Consider the following 16,228-nt stretch of genomic DNA (forward strand, 5'->3'; position numbering starts at 1 on the left):
CTCTGCTCAGGCAGAACTGCCTTTCTAGCAGTGGTGATCCCTGATAGACAAGTGAGCAAAGTCATATGAATTCAGATAGTTGCAAATCCCTGTGATTTCAGTCTCCACATTTGACTGACTCCCACTTAATCTCCTTGACATCACATCACCATTATGTTTTTATTTTTTTCCTTTCAAGTGTCTGCCAGTTCTGTGGCTTCAGATGTCCATACCTGTGTTGTGACCCAGGCTGGAAGGACCTCTTCTGCCTCCCCGACTCCTCCTGTTCATCCTTCTGATTGTAGTTGTCACCTCTTCCTGGTCTGTGCGGTCATAACTGAGCACCCACACATTACAATTTCCTACATTTCTGGACATGTCACCCCTCCTGGACTCTGAACATTTTAAAGAGGGACCATTTGTGTCTGATTTATCTTTATATCTCCAGAACGAAGCATGAAATTTTGTGCCATTGGATGGATGCTCAGTGTTTGCGCCAAGATTAAATGTTGAGTCCTACGGCACCTAGTGGCGGGTGCTGGTATTACAGGAATTGCTTCGTGGGGAGGGGAGCTAAGTCTGGGAGAGTCACGCTAGCCTATCAGTTGGGTGATTTTTTGAGTTCAGCATGAATATGGCCATGATTAGAGGCGACGAGCTAATACATAGGTAGTGGTGATGGAAGAGAGGCAGCATGGGACATTCTGCGAGTCTCTGAAGAAAAGTTAGAAAGTTGAAGTTCTGAGGTTCTAAGGCGGAACTGGAATCCTAAGGATGTGTAGCTGATGTCCTGTTCAGATCAGATCAGATCAGTCGCTCAGTCATGTCCGACTCTTTGCGACCCCATGAATCGCAGCACACCAGGCCTCCCTGTCCATCACCAACTCCCGGAGTTCACTCAGACTCATGTCCATTGAGTCAGTGATGCCATCCAGCCGTCTCATCCTCTGTCGTCCCTTTCTCCTCTTGCCCTCAATCCCTCCCAGCATCAGAGTCTTTTCTAATGAGTCAACTCTTCACATGAGGTGGCCAAAGTACTGGACTTTCAGCTTTAGCATCATTCCTTCCAAAGAAATCCCAGGGCTGATCTCCTTCAGAATGGACTGGTTGGATCTCCTTGCAGTCCAAGGGACTCTCAAGAGTCTTCTCCAACACCACAGTTCAAAGGCATCAATTCTTCGGCGCTCAGCCTTCTTCACAGTCCAACTCTCACATCCATACATGACCACAGGAAAAACCATAGCCTTGACTAGACGAACCACGAACCTTTGTTGGCAAAGTAATGTCTCTGCTTTTGAATATGCTATCTAGGTTGGTCATAACTTTCCTTCCAAGGAGTAAGCGTCTTTTAATTTCATGGCTGCAGTCACCATCTGCAGTGATTTTGGAGCCCAGAAAAATAAAGTCTGACACTGTTTCCACTGTTTCCCCATCTATTTCCCATGAAGTGATGGGACCGGATGCCATGATCTTCGTTTTCTGAATGTTGAGCTTTAAGCCAACTTTTTCACTCTCCGCTTTCACCTTCATCAAGAGGCTTTTTAGTTTGACCTGGTTCCAGCAGCTAGGTAGTTGCAGATCAGGTGAGGCATCCAGGCTTCTCGGTTTAGAGGGCTTTCAACTATGGTGGGGCTGTGGTTTGTGACAGATAAGAAAACAAAGGCACAGAGAGGTAAAATAACTCACCCCAATCACTCAGCTAGGTGCGGAGCCTGGATTCAGACTTAGATCTGTCCAGTGACAGAGGCCAGCTCGTCACCACTAAGCTAGCATGTCTCTCTTTGGAGATCGTGAAGTGCGTGGTGCTAACTCATTTGCCCTTTTTCTCTTTTATTAGCTGAAAATGAGTGTAGAAAAATATTATTATTGACATGTTTTCTTTCTATTGCATGTAGTTGGGTGTTTTTCAGAAAAACATTCACGAATGTTACAAATTGCTGTGTTTATATACGAGTGTATTTAAGTAACATAAAGAAGGTTTTGTTTTTCTCCACCACTAAATTTAAAAGACTCTTACTTCATTTAATTTAAAAGTAAATTTTATGCTATACTGTAATAAATGAGAACCTAGTTCTTTAATTTTAGGAACTCCAGCTCTATAGTCAGCGATTTAATTAGAACATCCTTACCTACACCTTTCACATCTTGTACTGTCTAACATCTGTTGACATATAGACTAGAAAGTGCTTGCATCACTATTTTAGAAATGATTCTTTCTAGACATAGGAAAGTTAAATGACTTGTCTGAATTTTAAAATGAGTTGATAGGGAATCCAAAAATAGAAGCTTTTCTACTACATATTAGACTCACTAAAGTTCCAAACTAGAGGCTATTTGCATTCACTCAGCAGTCTGAAGTCCAGAGCCTGGTTCACCAGCCGGTTTTAATACATAGGGCTGTTGCTGTTGGGGGTAAGGAGTGGCCAGGGAAAGGCAGAAGGAGGGCTGATACCTTTGTTTTCAGGTCATTTCCAATCTTGCTATTATTGCACAGTTTTTTTGGGGCAGAGAGAGAGGGAGGGAGATAATATGCTCATCATAGTGAAAGTGTTCATTTTGAAGTAAAGCGATAGAAACCCACGATGGGTCTGTTACATAGGTAAATGAGATACATAAATAGATTTAGTTTTTGTTTTTAATGCTCAGTCATGTTCTGTGTTCAGATAAAAGAGTAAGTAAGTAGTTGTTTAAACATGAAACTGCGTGTTGTTCATTTAACTGTAAGAGCGACTGATTAGAATAATAATGAGTGTTTCCATGTAGTACAATATTCATAGAAATACTGACATTATAGTGGGTAGAGATAATAGAATGATGTTCTTTATGTCTGCTTGTAATCTAACTGTTAAAATGCAGACTAATTCATAAATGAAGAAGAAAACAAGCAACATTATTCAAATGAGATACTTGGGGCAATTAAATTCTTCACATAAATTGCAAATTCCTGTCTCTTCCCCATCTTCTGCCCGAATTTGTTTTTATGGGATGACCTTTGGTACCAACTTATTTTTGTAATAAATGTTTCCTGAGTTTATATTTTAAATTGAAATGGCCTTTTCTGTCAAGTATGGTATTTATAAAAGTTTTCTTTGATGAAAAGCCTATGAATTTTGTGCAAACAACCCAGGCAGGGTCTTAGATTAGCGATAACATTTGTATAGGACTTTTATGGCTTGATACGATACTTTACACTCGATTTATTTGACCCTTACCTGTGAATACGCAGTGAAATTCACATTTTACTGATGAGAGCAATGTAGGGAAGGTGACTTGGCATGCTTCTGGGCACTAGTGGGCATTCAGCATGTTTGCTTTAAAAGAAAGTTAGCAAAGGAAACCAGCAGGGTATTTAAGTTGTTCGAAGTCACCCAGTAAATAGTGCATCATACCAAGAACTGAATTTGCTTCTTTAACTAAAATATTCCATATGCTCTCATTGTCTACTGCTGTCTTTTCAGGCTGTTTAAAAATAAAAAAAAGGTCAAATTAAAAATATTTATTTTTCTTAATTGAGATGAAATTTGCATAACTTAAAATTAATTTTAAGGTGTACATTTCAGTGGCATTAAGTGCATTCACAGGGTTCTGCAGCCCTTGCCTCTATCTAGTTCAAAAATGTTTCCATCATCCCCAAAGAGACCCTACATCCATTAGACATCCAATCCATTTCTTCCTCCCCTCAACTGCTGGTAACAAGAATCTGCTGTCTTTGTGGTTTCCCTATGCTAGATATTTCATGTAAATGAAATAGGGACTGTCTTAGTCCCTTCAGGCTGCTATAATAGAATGCCATAGACCCGGTGACCTATGAACAACAGAAATTTATTTCTCACAGTTCTAGAGACTGGGAAGTCCAAGATCAAGGCTTAAGTAGATTTGATGTGTGATGAGAAATCAATTCCCTCTTCATGGATGGCTTTCTTCTGCTTGGGTCCTCACTTAGTGGAAAGGAACACTCTGGGATCTCTTTGATCAGGACACAAATCCCATCACACTCTCTACCTCTTAGTTCTACCAGATTTGGGATTAGGATTTCAGCGTATAAATTTTAGAGGGACATAAATATTCAGTCCATCTCAGTAACCTTTTTTGTCTGATTTCTTTTACTTAGCATAATGTTTTCAAGGCTGATCTACGTTGTAGACTGTATCAGTACTTTATTACTTTGGATGGCTGAACTATATTCCATTGTAGAGACAGACCATATTTTGTTTAGCCATTCATCAGTTGAGGGATGTAGAGTTGTTTCCATTTTTCAGTGGATAGTGCTGTTCTGAACATACGTGTTCAAATATTGGTTTGAATGCCTGCTTTTAGTTCTTATGAGTGGAATTTCCAGGTTATATGGTAGATTCTATATTAGACTTTTTGAGGAACTAACAAAATGTTTTCCATAGTGACCGAACCATTTTACATTCCTATCAACACTGTACAAGGGTTCTGATTTCCCTACATCCTTGCCAATGCTTGTTTGAGTTAAAAAATTATTATAACCATGCTGGTGTGTGTAAGTAGTATCTCCTAGTGGTGTTGGTTTGCATTTTCTTTGTAAAATATTCATATTTTAATACCTAGAATTAATCATGAGATTTGATAAGACAAAATAAACATCCAAATGATTGACTTCATCTATCTCCAGGAGATTTTTTAAGATTGCTATCTGATCACCCTTAGAATGTATGATTCTGAGCTGAAAACAAAGCACGCAAACCATGTGGCTTTGGAATGAGAAGCATGTATGTGGATAATCAGACAACAATTACCCCTGACTTGAAAAAAATACCAGTTAAACTAAGGAGGAGCCAAAAGCAATTACATCATGTTTCATTTCCATGCCACCTGCCAACAGATACTTAGTTCTTTGCGTGGCAAAGTTTTCTTTACGTAATTCTTTCCTGTCTTAATGATCTATTCATTTATTTTTGCAGTGTGAGTGAAGACACCCAGGATGGCTCAGGGATCCGGGGATCAGAGAGCAGTGGGGATCGCGGACCCAGAGGAGAGTTCTCCAAATATGATAGTCTACCGCAAAGTAAGGCATCTGGTTCAACACTGGGGGTGCTGCTGCATGTCTGTAATCTGTGGGGTTGATGGTTGATGGGCGGCTCGACAAATGTTTTCTGCCTAAATGGCCTTGACTGATAATTGAACATAATTTCCTTCTCAGACCCTCTGATTCCCCAAGTTTAAAATTCAAGGAAGCTAGGCTGGTATCGAACATTTGAAGAACATTATGTGGCTTAGTTTTCTTTAAACCAAAGATTACCTAAAAGTGCAGATGGACATGTATTGTCCTTTCGTGTAAAGGCCTTTGTGTAACATTAATTAATCAAATGTTCTTCAAACCTATAGTACTCATAAGATCTGTTCTGAATGCTAAAAATGCTAAAATGCTAAAAGGACACAGAGGTGTGTTTGTATTTGGTGCTTTACAGCTGATAGGAGACGTAAGATGTATGCAGATCACTGTTATAGAGTCTAAGTGTTTATTTCTGAAAGAGAAGTGCAGGTAGAGTGTTCCATAATCTCAGGGGAGGTGGCCAATTACTTCCAACCTCAGAGATCTGGCATGGGCTGTGGAGGAGAGGCCTTTGAACTCAGTTTTAAAGGCTCCACAGGATTCCTTTACGTGGAAAGCAGAAGGGTAGAGCAATATTCTAGGCAATGAATGAAATGCTTTTGCAAAGGCAAAGAGCGGGAGTCAGTGAAGGGCAACCAGAACCGGTTAGCTTGGGCAAAGGATGACTTGCAAGTAATTGGAGTAAATGGAGGTGAGACTTAGAGCAGAGTCTGGATGGAGCCAAATTTTAGAATTTAATCATAAAAACTTTAGTGCCAAGAGTTGTACAAACAATGTTTTTTTGGGGTTATGATCCTTGCCCCGGTGTGGCTCTTGTCCCCAAGTGGACTATCATCAAGGGTGGATTGGAGGCTTTCGCAGGGGTGGCGGGGGTTGCTTCTATATCCCCCCTTGGAAATGAGCAGGACTGAGCAGGAGGTTTAAAGAGTCTGAATTAACAAAAACTTGGAAACAGAATGAATATAAAATCATAAGGTGAATGGAGAGTCAAAGATGACTGGGTTTTTGCCCTTGGGTGATAGAAGGGCATCGGTGCTGTTAATTCAAATAGAAATATTTGGAAGCATACGTTTTAAAGGAAGGAAAGGTGGCACATTGGTTTTACTTGTGCATTGCTGAATTTGAGAAAATAGTTGCTGTTTCTCATCTACCATTTTAATGTTTGCATGTTGGTGCAAACTGAGCTGAACTATGTCATATATATTATTAAAAATAAGGAAAATAAGATCATACTCATTCGTTTCACTGAATATTTGAGCTGTCTGCTGGGTTCTGTGTATTCTGCAAGACTCTGTGTTCTATCTATGTTAATCATATGAATAGTGTTGAACTAGATATTCCTGGATGATCAATATGGTGAATTTTTCTCTTCTCCTTGTAAAAATAGAACTCTCAGAGTACTCTTGCTTTTAGTGCTATATTCCTTAATCCTTTGCTTTACAAAAGAATGCTTGGTTAACCCATCTCTAAGAGAGAGGCTTATTAAGTTGTAGTAAAGAAAAAAATTAGTGAGGCTAACCAAGTTGTGAGACATGTAAAATAACATAAAGACATTTATTCCTTACCTTCTTAACCCACCTCAGACCAGGAGACCCTGTGCCAAACTTGCAGGAACGTGGGGTTTGAAGTCAGACCTGGGTTAAAATGGCAACTCCGCCACTTCCAAGCTGTGTGACCTGAAATCATTAAATAACTTCTGTGAGTCTCTGTTTTTTTAATCTATAAAAGCGGGGGAAACGGTGGGAGGAAAGATGGTACCTCATGAAGTTATTGTGAAGATTCATTTGGATAAAGTCAATGAAGCATCTCACATCCTGCCTGGCACAGAGGTAGTCCATGATGAAGGCTTCTTTTCCTTTTATCTTTTTTCTTTAGAGACAGTGACACTTGGAGAGGAAATAAATTATGAAATTGTATAAATGTTGGTGCTGTTAAAAAGGTATATTCATACAACATGTTGCCTTATAAGACAGGAAAACAATGCAAATATTTTTATATTGTTCAGGAGATTGCAAATCAATAGATTATTAAAGGTTAATAGGAGATGTAAAGGTCATGCAATCCAAACACCTTTGCACAAGAACGTTTGGTATTATGTGGAAGGGGATAACTCCCTACAGGTTTGTGGGAACTTGATTTTTACTTTTTGAGTGATACCAAGGCAATGGCACCCCACTCCAGTACTCTTGCCTGGAAAATCCATGGACGGAGGAGCCTGGTAGGCTGCAGTCCATGGGGTTGCTGAGAGTCAGACATGACTGAGCGACTTCACTTTCACTTTCCACTTTCATGCATTGGAGAAGGAAATGGCAACCCACTCCAGTGTTCTTGCCTGGAGAATCCCATGGACAGAGAAGCCTGGTAGGCTGCAGTCCATGGGGTCGCAGAGAGTCGGACACGACTGAAGTGACTTAGCAGCAGCAGGGGCCTCTTAATTTTTTAGTGTAATTTAGGGATAAAGTTGTAAAATCCTGTAATTTTTCAGAGAAATGACTACTAGTTATTTGGTTTCTACATTGGAAATCTGTCTTGCTTCCTCATGACAAATCTGTGGTGGGTATTTTTGTGTTCATGTTATTTGCTGTGGTCATTAATTGATATAAAAGAGACATTGGATCTATTCAATCTGTTAGAAAGAAACAGATACACTTATCACCCAGTATGGGTCCAGGACCTGGAATCATTTAAATCTAGTTCATTGGACTAACTTAAGCCCTAGTTGTGCTTGACACATGGGATATCCACCTTGTTCTCTGCTGTAGACTGGCCACTGGCTATGACCACGACTTACCCAATGCAGGACACTATCCTCAAGGTGTGGGTAAAGGTGGAATCGTGAAACCAAGGTTGATTAAAAATATTTTCTATGGAAGTCCTCTTATGTAATGATTAATTCAAGGTCAGAGCTATAAAATCAAACGTTTTCTCAGAGGTCTATAACAGAAATTTACATTTAAAAATGCGCAAGTAATGCTTTCATTTTAATTTTTGTTCTCTTCCTTGTTTGTTTCTTTCTCTTGTCAGATGTTTTCTGTGTGAAATTTTTGCCTGGACTGTGTTTTGTTGATTCAGATGCTGACATTTAAAAAGCTAAATCTAGAGAAATGGAGCTTTTGAGTAAACCTCCGATTAATAAGTGGGGTGATTATGTCCATAGTGTTGTTGTGACTTTTAAATGCCAGTTAGGAGGGTAACCTTCTGACATATGAGTAATGATGGGTGGGTTTCTTAAGCCTACACTTTTCAGAGTACTCTTCATTTTCTTTTCATGTTTTCTATGTCATTAACTGTGAGAAGTTGTACTTTCCCAAGGCATGGTTTATTTATTGACTTGAGCAGGCTTTCTAATTTAGTTTTTTAAATCCTTCATATTCACATTTTGGATAGGAGGTGTTGCATGAAAAATGTATTGGTCACATTAAAAAATCTATTTAAAAGAAAATATTAATTATTAATTAAGTTGCCTAGACCTGTTAACTTTTTTTTTTTTTTTTTACTGTTCCTGGATCCAAAAGATCCTGGGGGCCATTGAACCTGGCTGTATATCGGATCATTTAGGGGTACTTTATAAAAATACTGGTCCCCAAAGGACCCTTGGGCTTCCCTGGTAGCTCAGTTGGTAAAGAATCTGCCTGCAGTGTGGGAGACCTGGGTTCGATCCCTGGGTTGGGAAGATCCCCTGGGGAAGGGAATGGCTACCTACTCCACTGTTCCGGCCTGAAGAATTCCATGGACTGTATAGTCCATGGGATTGCAAAGAGTTGGACGTGGCTGAGCGACTTTCACTTTCAAAGGACCCTCAAGTTGTTTTTGTCTGAGCTGTTAGGTCTGAGCTGGATCCTAGGAATCTGAGTTTTAAAGTGTTCTCAAGAGAATGTGATGCCCAGCTAAGTTTGAAACCCATTTATTTAGTGTCTTTTAATATATCCAGGTGGAGTGTGCATTATAAAGTCATGGATAAGTTGGTATCTTGAAGGGGGTTTTTGATTCTGTAATTATTTGCAGATCTTACAAGATGTAGAAAAAGAAGGCTCTTATTGAGTTAGAATCAAGGAATTTTAGTGACTTCATCTTAAGAGATTTTCTAGTCAATATTCTCATTTTATAGATGGGAAAACTGAAGTTTAGGAAATATTTATAACTTGCTGAAGGTTACTTGGTAATTTCCCAGTGAACCCGTGATGGGGTCCTGGTAACCTGACAGGCCCAATTGGTATTCTCTCTCCCATCGACTTATCAACCACTAACTACCATTTCTACATTGTTGGGGCTGAAAGCCATTAGTTAAACTAATGCAAATATCATGTGGCAGATCTTTGATTTTCGAGGTTATTCTCCACGGTGTGACTTGGGGTACCTTTGAACATTTGTAATGCTCAAGCTTCATTCTACTTGCTAGTGCTCTTGTTTCTTGGGTGAAGAAGTTCTGAAATGTTTGCTTTCTTTAATAACTAGTAATTCTTTTGAGTGAGAGTAGGTTGCTTTCTGATTTTATTTGGTTCCGAGTGGTGTTGATAATGTCTCTTGACAAATTTCCACCTGGGTTGGTCATTTGACTTGGTAGAACTCTGGGAAATTAAATGGTAGGTTTTTGTTGTTTAGTTGCTAAGTTGTGTCTGACTCTTTTACAACTCCATGGACTGTAGCCCACCAGGCTCCCCTGTCCATGGGATTTCCCAGGCAAGAATACTGGATTGGGTTGCCATTTCCTTCTCCAGGGGAGCTTCCCGACTCAGAGATTAAACCCACGTCTTCTGCACTGGCAGGCAGATTCTTTACTGCTGAGCCAACCAGAGAAGCCCCCACATGGTCGGTACACAGAGGAAATTGTGGCTTCTTGTGACCCAGGTTGGGAAAGTCAGAAGGTGGTACATTATGTTGGAAGATGCCAAACAGGGAGCTGAGAGCTCTGGCTCACTTAATGCTCTGGTTCTCCCGATGAGGAACTTCGTCTTCCTGGCTCTGTTTCTTATTTTGCCTTCCTCCTTCCCAACTAAGAAACACTTCTTACCAAAAAAAAAAAAAAAAAAAACCAAGAAAAAAAAATAGTCTACATAAAATAGAAGCTTGATAAAATTAACCCTGTTTACCCACAAGATAAATGTAATAAGTAAACTCAAAAAATAAGATACTGTTTGGCTTCATTTCCTCTTATGCAAAGTGATGGGGTTGGACTAGATAATGTGCACAGAAGGTTTCAGCAGTGATTTTGAGAAAGCTAGCAACAGGACATTGCTTCAGAATTCACTGAAGGCAGTTGTAGAGGCTGTACGACTGAGAGTCGGAACATGCAGACCCTGGTGACCAAGGCGTGATGAGGATTTTAAACTATTTAGTTAGCAAATATGTATTGAGTGTCATTTGTGTGCCAGACACAGATGCTAGGAAGGCAGGATGGATGCTGTTCCCTGAAAGAACCCTTTGGCCAGTGGGGCAGAGGTGGTGGATAACTAGACAATTGCAGTGCACAGAGAGGTAAGCTGAGGGGTCCGGGAGGAGATAGAAGGGTCAGGAGGCCCATATCAGAAGAGGGGATGATGATGTCATAGAAGGCATCCAGAGAGTTGGGTTCCTGCCTTAATTCTTGAAAGATAAATAAGAATTAACCTTGCAGACAATGGGAGAAAAAGTGTGGAGGCAGAAGGACTAACACGTGCATAGGGACAGAGTTGGGATATTGTATACTGAGTTCTGGAAGCTACAAGTGCCTGCTTTCTTGGTGCTAGGTTTCTGTGATGAAGTGTTGAGAAATAAGGCTGGCTAGTTAAGTTAGGGCCAGATCATAAAAGAGCATATGCATCAGACAAGGAGTGTGGATGCTCTGTCGGGATCTTCTCTTTGTGTCTCTACACCCACGCTCCACTTGGACTATGTCTAAGGGCTCCCAGAACCTCTGACTTTCAACTCAATGGTCAACAGGGGCCTGGGAAGACATGGGAACAGGAAAGAAGAGGAAGGTCAAGGTATTTCTTCCTTTGACTCCCTCTTGACCAAGTTTGCCATGGACTATGTCCCATGACTGAAAGTCACTGTTTGTTTCTAGGCAGACTGCTCTCCTCCTCTGGGTCCAGACACATTTTTCTTCTGCTCATCCTTTTGGGCCTTGAGATGGTTCCAGTTTGTATTAGTATTTTACAGGTGTATAACAGATTACCCCAACCTCAGTGGCTTAAACAAAACATTTATTGCCACAGTTTCTTTGGGTCCATAATCCCAAGTGCAGGTTAGGTGGGTCCTCTGGCTCAGGGTATCTTACAAGCTACAGCCAAGATGTAGCAGGTTCATCTGAAGGCTCAACTGGAGAAAGACCCACATCCAAGCTCACTTACATGGTTGTTGGTGGGATTCAGTTCCTCAAGGGCTTTTGAATGATGGCCTAAGTTCCTCACTGTGTGTTGTCTGGAGGTGACTCTCAAGTTCCTTGCCATATGTGTCTCTTCATAGGATGAGTCACAACGTGGAAGCCTGTTTTATCAGAGCGAGCAAAGAAAAGGTGGAAGGGGGTGGGTGGCAGTGGGAGTCACGCAATTTTAGAACCAAATCTTGGACATGACGCTCCATCTCTTTCATTAGGGACAAGTCATGAGGTCTAGCCCTCAATCAAGGTGAGGGGTTTGCGCAGGAGCACAAATACCCAGAAGTGGAAGCCATTTACTACGTGGTTCTACTTCCACAAGTCAGAGGTTTCTGAATGTGCCCTTATGGTTCCCCTGTGCCCTGCCACTTGTTTCTACTTGGTCCTTTGGGAAATAAACCTTGCATGAATTGCCTTATATTCTATGTGCCATCTGTTTACAGATAAGCCTCTGACTCATCTGATCCCCAAAGTGAAGGAACCCACTGAGATCCTATTTTTCTTCATGAGGAAATTCTCCACGAAGTTAAATCAGGGAAGTTTTGTGTTCAGTGTGCAGAATGGGATTGTGGAGGGAGGCTGTAAGAGAAACAGTGGGATTAGTAAGCAGAGGAATAGTTTGGTGCTTTTACAGGAGTTCATGGGAGGAAAAAAGATGATGTCCAAATCAGTGGCAGGGATAATGTAGATGAAGGGAAGTGCGTGAGAGCTGTTTAGGAGGTAGAATCTATAGGACTTGGTGGTGGGGAAGACCCAGGGCAGATTTGAGGATAATGAGGGGGAATGAGAGGGGTTTTTCACTAGGTTATACCTGAGAGTTGTCAGAAGGTCTGGGACCAACAAAATTTGGAACCAGGTAACTGTGGAACTGGTTTGCCTTCCCCCTCCTTGTATGTGAATAAATCAAGAGTGTCATAGAAAGAGTTTGTAACTGGACCAGCTTATCTGGCTCTTTATCGTCACTGCCCCACTGGTTCACTTTTGGCCGTGCACAAGTTGCTTCTATGTTTTATTAAGTTAAGTTTTGTCCTTTGTGAAGTGAAAGGTTAGCTGGGCTGAATGATCTCCAAAGTCCTTCCAGTTCTAACATTCCAGGGCTTTGATGATCCATATTACAGAAATCCACATTTTATTATGTTTATTCTTTCATAGCCCCCTTTGCTTTCTTTTTCATTTTCTTTAAAAAGTTAACCCAAGTTAAAATTCGAAAACAAGGAAGCCAGTATGTTTAAAACAAATACTTTTTGGCCTCAAACATAGGCTGTCTTTCATCTATTCTTTTTTTTTTTTTTTTTTTAGCATTAAATAAAATTCCCAAGGACAAACTACAGAGAGTGTTCTGGGTAACTAATTTAATTGTTCAATCTGCATTTTAAGATTCCTTTCATTAAATATTTTGAAGGTTCTTAATTGCCTTAGGAAAAAACTGTTCTGTTTTCCTTTTCCCCTAGGATTAAACTTGTGAGGGGAGAAGCTTCCCATCACATTATCTTGGTTGGCAGGAGACAGGAGCGCAGGCAAGTCCCAGACCAGTGGATCAGTGTCCACAGATGAAAGGGATGGTATTTTTAGTCTGGAGAATAGCTCAGTGTGGTTTAATATGATGTATTTCCCTGAGTATAACTTTCTAATTTGAAAGCCTTTGGTGTATTTAAGGTTTCATTTCATTTTTTTCAAAAATTTCCCCTCACTTCGTTTCAAAGAGCCTAAGATTTTACACTTTGGCAGACAGTTTATTACTCTAACTATTGATATTCCTGTATCGTTACACTATGGAGAACCTTAGTGGTCACAGAATAGATTCCCCATTTGCAAGGTTTTGAACAAGAAAAACTAAAAGCTGATAAATACCTGTGAAAGGAAAATGTGTGTATGTGTTACTTGCTCAGTCGTGTCCAACTCTTTGTGACCCCATGGACTGTAGCTCACTAGGCTTCTCTCTCCATAGGCTTTTCCAAGCAAGAATACTGGAGTGGGTTGTTATTCCCTTCTCCTGGGTTGCTATTCCCTTCTCCAGGGGATTTTCCTGACCCAGGGATTAAACCCAGGTCTCCTGCATTGGAGGCAGATTTTTTACTGTCTGATCCACCAGTGTGTTTAAATCATTGCAGGGTAGGAAGGCTATTTTTAAAAAATCTGTTAGCTTGCCATTACAAATCAAAACTGAAAATGGACAATTAAAGAATGGAAAAAATATACAAAGCTATAAATATAGATATTGACATATAATCACTCCAAAAGAATGTCCATACCTCTTTGGTGAATAATAACCAAAGCTGTAAATAAATCAAATGTCTCTTGAAAGGGGGTTAGTTAAATAGTTATTCATATTTGGCATGACCCCACAGTTAGGTTACTGGACTACTTTTCTGGTAGACCTAATAATTGCCTTGAAAGGGAGATGGTTACTGACATCCCGGGATATGGTCAGATTGACTGTTCTTTATTTTTAAAACCCTAAAAGACTTCACCATTTTTGTTCTATTTGCTAAATATAATAGTTATATAGATGTACTAATATGATTGTTTCCAACTTTTAAATTATTTTCTGCACCTCTGTGCTTACATCTGAAGTCCGTTTTCTTTTGTCTGAAGAACTACCCTTCGTATTTTCTTTAGTACAGGTCTGCTGGACATACCTCCTAGGTTTCTGTTTGTCTAAAAATAACTGTTTCATCTTCGTGTTTTGGAGGGTGTTTTTCCTAGATATTGGAATTCTAGTTTGTCAGTTATTTTCTTTCTACACTTTGATAACTTTCATTGTTTCTTGGCTTCTATAATTTTTGTCCAAAAGTTGGTTTTTGTTCATAAGTTACCTATCAGTTTTATTGTTACTTTGTTGACTGTAATCTCTTTTGAATTCTTTGACTGCTTTCAAGATTTCTTTCACTTTAGTTTTTAGCAGTTTTACTGTGAGGTATTATTTTCTTTTTATTATTCTTAAAGTTAGTAGCAATTCTTTATATCTGATTGGTGTTTGGAAAAATTCTCAGCCATTAAATTGTCAAGTATTGTTTATGTCTAGTTTCTCTTTTTACTCTTCTTGAGATTTTGTTCATATATTATGACTTTCTCTTTGTGTTTCATATTCCTTATGCTCCTTTCTGTATTTTTTATTCCTCTTTTTTTCAACATGGATATTTTCTAGTGACTTATTCTCCAGTTTTACAAATTCTTTCCTTAACTGTATCTAATCTGTGGTTAAATCCATTCAGTGGAATTTATACATTTAACTATTGCTATTTAAATTCTAAAATTTCCATTAAATTACTGTTGATAGTTTCTAGTTTCCTGCTAAAATTCTGTTTTGTCATTTAATTCCATAAAAATATTAATCATAGTTATTAAGTGAGTATCTGATATGTCAAAATCTATATCTCTTGCTGGATTGTTTATATTGTCTTTAAATTTTTTCTAGTTATTTTTTATTAAGTTCAAAACATTGTACAACTAACATTGGAGAGGTAATTTTTAAGGCTCGGGGGGAATATTATCTTATTTCCCCAACCAGGGATCGAACTGGCGCCCCCTACAATGGAAACATGGAGTCTTAGCCATTGGACTGCCAGGGAAGTCTTAGATAGGACCTAGTTCTGTTTTTGTTTTTTTCCTTTTCTGTCAGTCAGGCAAGTGGTAGATTACCTTAATCTAACTCCGTACAGAGATTGTGTAAAGCTGGATTTTAGTTCTTGTTAGAGCTAGTATATTTCTAGATCACCTTTTCTCTTGGGTGTGAGCTCTTCTGGTCCCAATAAAAACTCAGGATGTTTGCTCATTTCCTCATCCTTGACTCTGACCTTCAGTTATTGTCCCTTAAGCTCCATGAGACTGCTGAAAGCACCGATCAGCTTCTTGGTCATGCCTTTGGCTCAAGAAATTGGCAGTGTCCTGAGAGGAAAAAGAAACTCTAATTGCCAGGCTCATCTTCTTGGCTCTCCTCTTGCAGATCTTGGTTTAAAGTTCTTATTGCCTTGGTAGTGCTCCAGTACCTTCAAACAAATTTAACAAAACGGTTCTCAGTCTTCCTGGTTGCTCTCAGCTGGAGGGTTATTCTGAAGCATTTAGTCATTGACAGAAGTAGAACCTCAGAGCACTGACTTTGAACATTATCTCTGATAGCCTTGGTTTGCTCTTAAAATGTTTTAGAAAAGACATTTCCTAAGTGGTTCATTGGTCGAGGGTGACAGTGGTAGAGATGAGAAAAATTTTGGTATGTTTAGGAAGTAGAATTGACTTGGAGGGTGAGAGAGAGGATTGGAGGCTGATGACTCGGATATGGGCCTGGGTGTCTGGTGGCACCAGTCACTGGGGTAGGTAGGAGGAGGAGGAGGATTAGGCTAAAGTATAATACCACCGCAGTACCCAAATGGCATTTATTCACCCCAACCCAGTTCTGCAGAACTCTAGGAAGGGGGACTATGCTAGGCAAATAACTCTAATATGAAATGGTCCTGAAAAGAAGCTTTATCTCAAGGAAATCTTGTTGTTGTTTAGTCACTAAGTGGTGTCCTACTTTTTTGCGACACCTTGAGCCCACCAGGCTCCTCTGTCCGTGGGATTTGCCAGGCAAGAATACTGGAATGGGTTGCCATTTCCTTCTCCAGAGGATCTTCATGACCCAGAGATGAAACCCATGTCTTCTGCTTGGCAGGCAGATTCTTTACCACTGAGCTGCCAGGGAAGCCAAATGAAATCCCACCTGGCTCCAAAGACCTTTTTGGTCTAAAAACAGGACATAGCTTATATCTGTCAGTATGACACTCCTGAATATTTCTGTGTTAATTTCCTAGGGCTGTTCTAACAAATTACCACAA

General features: G+C 39.8%; 1 protein-coding gene across 17 annotated transcripts in view; it reads left to right on the forward strand.

Moving 5' to 3' along the window:
* The window catches only part of RGS6 (regulator of G protein signaling 6), a 625,171-nt gene that overhangs the window by 21,995 nt on the left and 586,948 nt on the right, over window positions 1-16,228 (forward strand). For all 17 annotated transcript variants that reach the window (XM_061429323.1, XM_061429321.1, XM_061429324.1 and 14 more), the window contains one exon: window positions 4,908-5,011. In XM_061429323.1, coding sequence (XP_061285307.1) covers window positions 4,928-5,011 — 84 coding nt within the window. In that variant the 5' untranslated portion in view covers window positions 4,908-4,927. The remainder of the gene's footprint in view (window positions 1-4,907; window positions 5,012-16,228) is intronic.

This window comes from Bos javanicus, chromosome 10, assembly GCF_032452875.1.
Source record: "Bos javanicus breed banteng chromosome 10, ARS-OSU_banteng_1.0, whole genome shotgun sequence".
In the NCBI taxonomy this organism is placed as follows: Eukaryota; Metazoa; Chordata; class Mammalia; order Artiodactyla; family Bovidae; genus Bos; species Bos javanicus.